Raw genomic sequence first — 9762 nt, 5'->3', positions numbered from 1 at the left:
AAGCTCCTTAATCGCCTCTGGTTCATTAAATAACACCCAATCCAGTATAGCTGACCTCCTAGTGGGCTCAGTGACAAACTCTCCAAAAAGCCATCTCGTAAGCATTCAACAAACTCACTTTCTTGAGATCCTTTACCAACCTGATTTTCCCAATCTACCTGCATGTTAAAATCTCGCATGACTATCATAACATTACTCTTTTGACACGGCTTTACTATTTCCTGTCGTGACCTATGGTCCGCCTCCCGTGAAGGCCTGTACACAACTGCTATTGGTCCTTTTACCCTTGCAGTTTCTTAACTCAACCCATAAGAACATCTTCTGATCCTATGTCACATCTTTCTAATGATTTGATGCCATTCTTTATCAGCAGAACCATGCCACCTCCTCTGCCTACCTTCCTACCCTCCGATACAACTTGTAACCTTGGACTTTCAGCTCCCAACTGCAACCAACCTTCAGCCATGATTCAGTGATGGCCACAACATCATACCTGGCAATCTGTAATATTGCAACAAGATCATCCACCTTGTTTCTTATGCTCCGCGCATCGAGATACAACACCTTGAGTACCGTATTTGCTACCCCTTTTGATTCTGCGTCCCTAATGTATTGTTGCTCACCCTGTTGGCTGCAACTATGTCCCATCACTTGCTTGCTCTCCCTGACAGTCTGACTGCATGCTATCTTTACTTTTTTTTAACCATCTGTCCTATCCTGAATCCCTTCACTCTGGTTCCCAACCCCCTGCCAAATTAGTTTAAACCCTGCCCAACAGCACCAACAAACCTGCCCGCGAGAATATTGGCCCCTCTCGGGTTCAGGTACAACCTATTACTTTTGAACAAGTCACACCTCCCCCAGAAGAGATCACAATGATCAAGAACCTTTATGCATTGCTGTTGTGATATGTATGTGTGTTATGCAAATGAAGGTTTTCGCTGTACCTCTGTACATGTGACAAGAATAAAAATGCAGCCAAAAGCAGCATTGTGGATCAATGAACGCTTCCTCCACTCTAACGAACCACATATCTCCTCAGTCATCATATTTCTGAGCAGAAAATGTAATACTACCCCAATGTTTTTGCTCTCTATTTGCAGTACTTATTTAATTTAGTTTTAAATATATATTTCTTATTGTAATTTTTAGCTTGTTTTTGTGTAATGCACTGTACTGCTGCCACATAACAACAAATTTCATGTTGTGTCAGTGATATTAAATGTTTATTCATCTGTGAAAATAAATAAACAGTGAACATTTTGGGTTAAGACCCTTCATCAGGACTGGAAAGAGGGTTGGGGGAGGAGGGAGAGATCCCCATTCTACCATATTCCTGCTTTACCTGGTAGCCTTGTAAGTTATTTTCTAACAAGTATCTATCTATTTCCATTTAGAAAGCCTTATCCAATGTTCATCTATTGGGGGATTTGCAAGTCCTGGGTATCTCTCTCATTGCAAGTAACTGGGCAACTTAAGAACAGCAAGCAATGTCAGAAGTTGTTGGTCTTTCAACAAAATCTGTTGGAATAAGTTGATCAAAGCTCTTACCTCAGATAAAGCATTCCCACTATCTTTTTTGGCCTTGCTTGGTAGTGATGCAGCAACCTGGAAGCACAGCAGAGATGTACGATCATGTCTATTCAATATTTAAGAAGGATGCAAGTATTTTAAGCTGAAGTGAGAGCTTATTCTGCTAAAGGAGATTAAATTGCCACATTGGGGCTGCTCCCTATGTAAGTATTCCTCAAGCTCTGAGATTCTTAGACAGCTACCCCAGAGCCTGGTTTGGTAACAATGAACCCCCCATTGTTACACCCTAAAGCTTCTATTTTGGATACCAGTTGGTTAATCTTCCACTCCAGGCAGAGGGTGAAGGCCAGAAGATCCTTGAAGATGTCTGTCATCCATTCTGAAACAGACACCTATGATATTATTCAAATCTTGGGCAAGGGGACTTTTGGTGAGGTGGCAAAGTGCTGGAAGAGGAGCACTGGCCATTTTGTAGCAATTAAGATCCTCAAAAGTGATTCATACCGTGCTCGAATCATCAAAAATGAGTTAAAGATGTTGAAAGTTTTAGGAACAGTGGATCCGGACCAATACCACATCATACGGTTCTTTGAATGTTTCCATGATGATATCAAGTCATACTTGGTGTTTGAGCTTCTAGAGCAGAACATTTTTGAGTTTCAGAAGGAGAACAACTTTGCCCTGCTCCCAGCCAGGCACATTCGGACTGTTACCACTCAAGTCCTGAGGGCTCTCCAAAAGCTGAAGGACCTGTCAATCATTCATGCTGATCTCAAGCCTGAGAACATCATGATCATTGATCAGAAGCGGTTCCCCTTCCGTGTGAAAGTGATTGATTTTGGATCTGCAAGCATATTTCACGAGGTGCGGTATGTCAAAGGTAGGAAGGTGTGTTTTGTCTGTATTATTGACCTCAATTTAAATAGAAAAATGGCCAGACTACCAACCTGAGCAATGCCAACTGTTCACAGAACCAAGAAAGGATTTCTGCATGCTTTCTCTCAAAACCAACTTGCCCTCAGATAGTGCCATTAACAGAGTGAAAGGTCAAAAGATATTTCACAGGAACCTCATCAGATATAACAATAAGCAAGCAATGTAAAAAAATATTCGCACATTGAGAAAACCTAGTCACTGATGTAGGTTTGAAGGAAAATATTACTAGATCATAGAAAAGGGAGTTGGCAAGGCTAAGAGAGGTGATTCCAGAGCTCAGGGCCATGGTTATTACAGCCATGGCCATAAGCGATGGAATAATCTAATTTGAGGACAGAATAGGAGGAAAACAGAGGTCTCTGTGAATTGCAGGGCCCCTAGAGATGGGAAGGATGCAGGCACTAGGTGATGAGAAAACTCCAATGAGAGCAGTAAATATTAGACGAGCACCTTCATCCATCCTCAGAGTCAAAATCAGCCTACTTCATTTCCCTATCTCCCTCAGCAGATCCCTCTATCCCAGTCTCTCCTTCCTCGATCAATAAAACTAATAGAGATAACGTGATTCAGCACAGAAATGGGTCATTTGGACCACCATGTTGACACTGGCCATCAAGTACCCATCTATACTAAACCCAAGTACATGTACTTGGTTGGTAGCTTGGTGATTCAAGTTCTTGTTTAGATGTTTTTCAAATGTAGAATTACACTTTGAGTTACAACTCTACCTATTGAAAGTCAAGGTAACTTGTAAGTTAGACCTTGCCCAGGAAGTGGTCCAATGGGATTATGCAGGATTTTTACCCAAGTGAAATTGAGAAGTGTGTTGGCTCGGGATGGGTCTGAGCTGTCGGTCATATGCTCAGAGTGAGCAGAGGAGATGTTTCTTTACCAGTGGGAAAAGTTTGTAACTGAGTCAGAAGAATGGGAAGAGAGAAAAATGGGATGTTTTACAAAAGAGCTTTGCTGGCGAATTGATAACTATGGAAAGATGAGGGAGTGGGAAGAGTTTCATAGTGATTTCATAACATGAGAAGGTCAAGGGAGGAATAGTTTGGGATTGAGGCAAGACTGTGGAGGTGGTGTACGAGTATTTTTTAGATTGTTGTAACAGAGGAAAGTGGATGCAGTGGCCCTTCTTCCTCCACCAAGGGAGGGAAGGAGGCTACTATACCCACCACTGGTTTAAAATTCAGCTTGTCAGGGAATTTAGACGAAGGGTATGTTCACAGACCTTTCCTAGTGGACACTGCCCTGAGTGTTTGCATCATGGTCTGCTATGGAAATGCTCAGGAACAGAAAAGTATGTGGAGAGTGGTTGTCCAACACAGACGAAGCCTTCCCCACTATTGAGGACACTTACGGGAGATGGGGGGATGGGACCCGGAGTGACAGAGCAGTGAAAGAAGTGCCAGATCTAGCATATAGAGAGGCTTTGATGAAAGAGCAGCAGAATAAAGGGTGTAAAGGTAGTAAGGTAGAAGGGCTAAAGTGTGTGTACTTCAATGCAAGAAGCATCAGGAACAAAGGTGATGAACTGAGAGCTTGGATACATACATGGAATTATGATGTAGTGGCCATTACAGAGACTTGGCTGGCACCAGGGCAGGAATGGATTCTCAATATTCCTCAATTTCAGTGCTTTAAAAGGGATAGAGAGGGGGGAAAAGGGGAGGAGGGGTGGCATTACTGGTCAGGGATACCAATACAGCTGCAGAAATGGTGGGTAATGTAGCAGGATCCTCTTTTGAGTCAGTATGGGTGGAAGTCAGGAACAGGAAGGGAGCAGTTACTCTACTGGGGGGTAGTCTATAGGCCCCCTGGTAGCAGCAGAGATACCGAGGAACAGATTGGGAGGCAGATTTTGAAAAGGTGCAAAAATAACAGGGCTGTTATCATGGGTGACTTTAACTTCCCTAATGTTGATTGGCACTTGATTAGTTCCAAGGGTTTAGATGGGGCAGAGTTTGTTAAGTGTGTCCAGGATGGATTCCTGTCACAGTATGTTGACAGGCCGACTAGGGGGAATGCCATACTAGATCTAGTATTAGGTAATGAACCGGGTCAGGTCACAGATCTCTCAGTGGGTGAGCATCTAGGGGACAGTGATCACCGCTCCCTAACCTTTAGCATTATCATGGAAAAGGATAGAATCAGAGAGAACAGGAAAATTTTTAATTGGGGAATGGCAAATTATGAGGCTATAAAGCTAGAACTTGTGGGTGTGAATTGGGATGATGTTTTTGCAGGGAAATGTACTATGGACATGTGGTCGATGTTTAAGGATCTCTTGCAGGATGTTAGGGATAAATTTGTCTCGGTGAGGAAGATAAAGAATGGTAGGGTGAAGGAACTATGGATGACAAGTGAAGTGGAAAATCTAGTCAGGTGGAAGAAGGCAGCATACATGAGGTTTAGGAAGCAAGGATCAGGAGTCTATTGAGGAATACAGGGTAGCAAGAAAGGAGCTTAAGAAGGGGCTGAGAAGAGCAAGAAGAGGGCATGAGAAGGCCTTGGCGAGTAGGGTAAAGGAAAACCCCAAGGTATTCTTCAATTATGTGAAGAACAAAAGGATGACAGGAGTGAAGGTAGGACTGATTAGAGGTAAAAGTGGGAAAATGTGCCTGGAGGCTGTGGAAGTGAGCGAGGTCCTCGATGAATACTTGTCTTCGGTATTCACCAATGAGAGGGAACTTGATGACGGTGAGGACAATATGAGTGAGGTTGATGCTCTGGAGCATGTTGATATTAAGGGAAAGGAGGTGTTGAAGTTGTTAAAATACATTAGGATGGATAAATCCCCAGGTCCTGATGGAATATTCCCCAGGCTGCTCCACGAGGCAAGGGAAGAGATTGCTGAACCTCTGGCTAGGATATTTATGTCCTCGTTGTCCACGGGAATGGTACCGGAGGATTGGAGGGAGGCGAATGTTGTCCCCTTGTTCAAAAAAGGTAGTAGGGATAGCCTGGGTAATTATAGACCAGTGAGCCTTACGTCTGTGGTGGGAAAGCTGTTGGAAAAGATTCATAGAGATAGGATCTATGGGCACTTAGAGAATCATGGTCTGATCAGGGACAGTCAGCATGGCTTTGTGAAGGGCAGATCATGCCTAACAAGCCTGATAGAGTTCTTTGAGGAGGTGACTAGGCATATAGATGAGGGTAGTGCAGTTGATGTGATCTACATGGATTTTAGTAAGGCATTTGACAAGGTTCCACACGGTAGGCTTATTCAGAAAGTCAGAAGGCATGGGATCCAGGGAAGTTTGGCCAAGTGGATTCAGAATTGGCTTGCCTGCAGAAGGCAGAGGGTCGTGGTGGAGGGAGTACATTCAGATTGGAGGGTTGTGACTAGTGGTGTTCCACAAGGATCTGTTCTGGGACCTCTACTTTTTGTGATTTTTATTAATGACCTGTATGTAGGGGAAGAAGAGTTGGTTGGCAAGTTTGCAGACGACACAAAGGTTGGTGGTGTTGTAGATAGTGTAGAGGATTGTCGAAGATTTCAGAGAGACATTGATAGGATGCAGAAGTGGGCTGAGAAGTGGCAGATGGAGTTCAATTCTGGAGCCCAGCTTTGAGAGATTGAGCCCACCGTGTGCTTATTTGTGGCCACCAGGCAGCTGACTGTGCAAGAGAAAATCTGCAGATGCTGGAAATCTGGAGCAACGCTCACAAAATGCTGCAGGAACTCAGCAGTTCAGGCAGTATCTATGGAGGGGAATAAACAGTCGATGTTTTGAGTCAATACTCTTGATCAGATCTTGATTTCAACATTTAAGAGAAGCTTGGATAGACACATGGATAGGCGGGGTATGGAGGGCTGTGGTCTGGGAGCAGGTTGATGGGAATAAGTGGTTTCAGCATGGACTAGATGGGCTGAAGGGCCTGTTTCTGTACTGTACTCCTCTATGACTCCCAGCGAACCATGTACATGAGGAGCGTGAGAGGTTGCAGCTGCAAGTTGAACACCTGAAGGAGCTATTTTTCAAGTCCTGGCTGCACTACAGCCCATGTTTCTGATCTTCGATCATCTGGTGCAGCAATGGCGGTATCTCCTTCCTGGTCCATCTGCTCCTGGGCCTGGCCAGGTTGCCCATCAATGGCTTCAGTGGTGGGCAACCAAGGGTTCTGCCTGAAACGATTGTATTCTCCTCTTCTGGGGTTACACGTCCAGGGCTAGAGTTGGGAAATTCTGGGACTGCTGGGTGCCTCAGAAGCTCAAGTGCTTTCTGGATAGAGATGACTGTGTTGGAATTTGGAACTATTATAGAATAAACTTTGAATACTGCAGGAAGCACAGGAGCCTGAAACCCACACTCAATGTCTTTGGAGCTGCTTCTTCTCCTTCACCATCAGATTACATTTCCACCAACATCAGCCCACTGTCTTAAAATAAATTAATTTATTTTAAGTTTTATTGTAACTCATAGTAGTTTTTCACGTCTTGCACTACATTGCTGCCACAAGAACAAAAAATGTCATGACATTTCAGTGATTTTGATTACTGCTATAATGTGACACTTTGGGGGGCAGGGGAAAGAAAGATTTTGAGGTGTTTCACTTTGGTCTGTATAGTTTTCAGAGTCTGTGCACTGTGGGCAAGGCCAGCGTGTATTGAGCGTCCCTAACTGCCCCTGAAGAGGCAGGATTGGGCTGTGTCCCTGAACCACCACAGCCCTTCTGGTGAAGGTGGTCCAGGGGGAGTTGCAGGATTTAGACCAGGGAATGGCAGAAGAAAAGTTGTATACGGTACTTCCAAACTGGGATGGTGTGCGACCTGGTTCTTTTCTTGTGGCTGCCATTGGGCAGGAGGTACAGGAGCCTCGAGAGTCACACCACCAGGTTCAGGAACTGTTATTACCCCTCAACCATCAAGCTCTTAAGCCAGTGTGGATAACTTCACTCACCCCAACTCTGAACTGATTCCACACATCAGGCTCCTGAACCAGTGTGGATAACTTCACTCACCCAACACTGAACCAATTCCACACATCAGGCTCCTGAATCAGTGTGGATAACTTCACTCACCCAACACTGAACCGATTCCACACATCAGTCTCCTGAATCAGTGTGGATAACTTCACTCACCCCAACTCTGAACTGATTCCACACATCAGGCTCCTGAACCAGTGTGGATAACTTCACCCACCTCAACATTGAACTGATTCCACACATCAGGCTCCTGAACCAGTGTGGATAACTTCACTCACCCCAACTCTGAACTGATTCCACACATCAGGCTCCTGAACCAGTGTGGATAACTTCACTCACCCCAACACTGAACTGATTCCACACATCAGGCTCCTGAACCAGTGTGGATAACTTCACTCACCTCAACACTGAACTGATTCCGCACATCAGGCTCCTGAACCAGTGTGGATAACTTCACTCACCCCAACTCTGAACTGATTCCACTACCTATGGATTCAATTTCAAAGACTCTGTAACTCATGTTCTCAGTATTATTTACTAATTTATTATTATTTACTAATTTATTATTATCAGTTTTTTTTTTGTATTTGCTGTTTGCCTCTTTTGCACTCTGGTCAGACTTCGTAAATTTCCATTGTGTTTCTTTATTCTACTGTAAATGCTTGTTTGAAGATGAATCTCAAGGTAATGCATGGTGATATTTATCTGCAATTTGATAATAAGTTTACTTTGGACTTTGGCTGGAAAGGGGCATGTTCCAGCAATTCCTTGCACCTGTTGTCTTTGTCCTTGGAGGTTTGGGAATGGCCAGTCTGCAGCTGGTACACACTACACAAGTGTTGGAGGGATGAATGTTTAGGATAGTTGATATGGTGCCAACCAAGTAGGTGGCATTGTTTTGGTTGGCGTCAAGCTTGCTGAGAGTTGCTGGAGCTGCACATATACAGAACAATGTAAAGCATTCCATCACATTCCTGACGTGCCTTGTAAATGGGGGTGGTAGGAGGTGAGTCCCTCACTGCAGGATACCCAGTCTCCGTCCAGCTCTCGTGGAGGTGCCACTGCTGTGATTGTTTCTGTCGATGTTGCGGTCAGTGGGGTTTCCCAGTTTATTCATGGTGGCAGTCTTACAGAGTGTGTACAAAGCCACGATGGCTTTTTCCCCTCAGGTTGGGACAGACTGGAACCAGAGAATCGGAAACAGGTTTAATATCACAGGCGTATGTCATGAATTTGTTAACTTTGTAGCAGCAGTACTGATAAATGCAGAAAAAACAATATATGAAATAGCTAAAATAAGTAGTGCAAAAATAAAAATGAGATAAGTAGTGAGGTAGTGTTCGTGGGTTCAATGTACATTTAGGAATCGGATGGCAGAGGGGAAGAAGCTGTTCCTGAATCGCTGAGTGTGTGCCTTCAGGCTTCTGTACCTCCTCCCTGATGGTAACAGTGAGAAAAGGGCATGGCCTGGGTGGCGAGGGTCTATATAATGGACACCACCTTTCTGAGGCATCGCTCCTTGGATACTGACGAGGCCAGTTTCCATGACAAAGCTAACTAATTGTGCCACTGTGCAGTGACACCCCCCCACTCCCAACTGCCTCCATAAGTAGCCAGTCTCAATGCTCTCCGTGATACATCTGCAGAAGCTTTCCAGTGTTTTAGGTGATAAATCAAATCTATTCAAACTTCTAATGAAATTTAGCTGCTGTTTTACCTTCTTTATAGTTGCATCATTATGTTGGGACCAGGTTGGGTCCTCAGAGGTATCGACTCCCAGGAACCAGAAACTGCTCTTTTCTGAGATCTCTGTGAGAATCGTCTTTTCCTCCCTGATATCCACAATCATCTGTTTGGTCTTATTGACATTGAGTACAAGGTTGTTGCTGTGACACCACTCAACTAGCTGGTATATCTCGCTCCATAGGGTTAGGGTAAAAGATGGAATAAGGGGAATCTAGAGGGGAATGTCTTCATGCAGAAGAGAGTGATGTGAGTGTGGAACAAACTGTCAGCACAAGTGATAGACGTGGGTTGAATTGTGGATGGGAGTGTTTGGAACAATATGATCTGTGTGCACGTAGATGAGACTGGGCAGAAAATTGAGCCAACATTGTGTAGATGGGCCAAAGGATCTGGTTCTGCACTGTAATGCTCTAAGACTAATTCTGTGATGGCACTGCCACTGAGCTACTGGAAGATGGTTGGACTCCTGTTGGAGATGGTCATCATGAGGTGCATTTGTGCACCTCCAGCTTTCCAGCCTATTTTCTTTGCCAGAATTCTGTCTCAGACTTGGCACGTTGGCTCCATTCTCTGTGGAAGTGCAGAACTGTGATAAATACCCCAGTTCTGACT

General features: G+C 44.4%; 1 protein-coding gene across 1 annotated transcript in view; it reads left to right on the top strand.

Moving 5' to 3' along the window:
* Positions 1–1896: 1896 nt before the first annotated feature.
* LOC132381763 (homeodomain-interacting protein kinase 4-like) overlaps positions 1897–9762 on the top strand; it is a 50638-nt gene continuing 42772 nt past the window's right edge. Inside the window, exon 1 of the mRNA XM_059951335.1 lies at positions 1897–2413. Within this exon, the coding sequence (XP_059807318.1) occupies positions 1897–2413 (517 nt within the window). The remainder of the gene's footprint in view (positions 2414–9762) is intronic.

The sequence above is a fragment of the Hypanus sabinus genome, chromosome 26 (genome assembly GCF_030144855.1).
Source record: "Hypanus sabinus isolate sHypSab1 chromosome 26, sHypSab1.hap1, whole genome shotgun sequence".
NCBI classification, from domain to species: domain Eukaryota; kingdom Metazoa; phylum Chordata; class Chondrichthyes; order Myliobatiformes; family Dasyatidae; genus Hypanus; species Hypanus sabinus.
The sequence above is the reverse complement of the archived record's forward strand: the minus strand, read 5'-3'. Positions and strand labels throughout refer to the sequence as shown.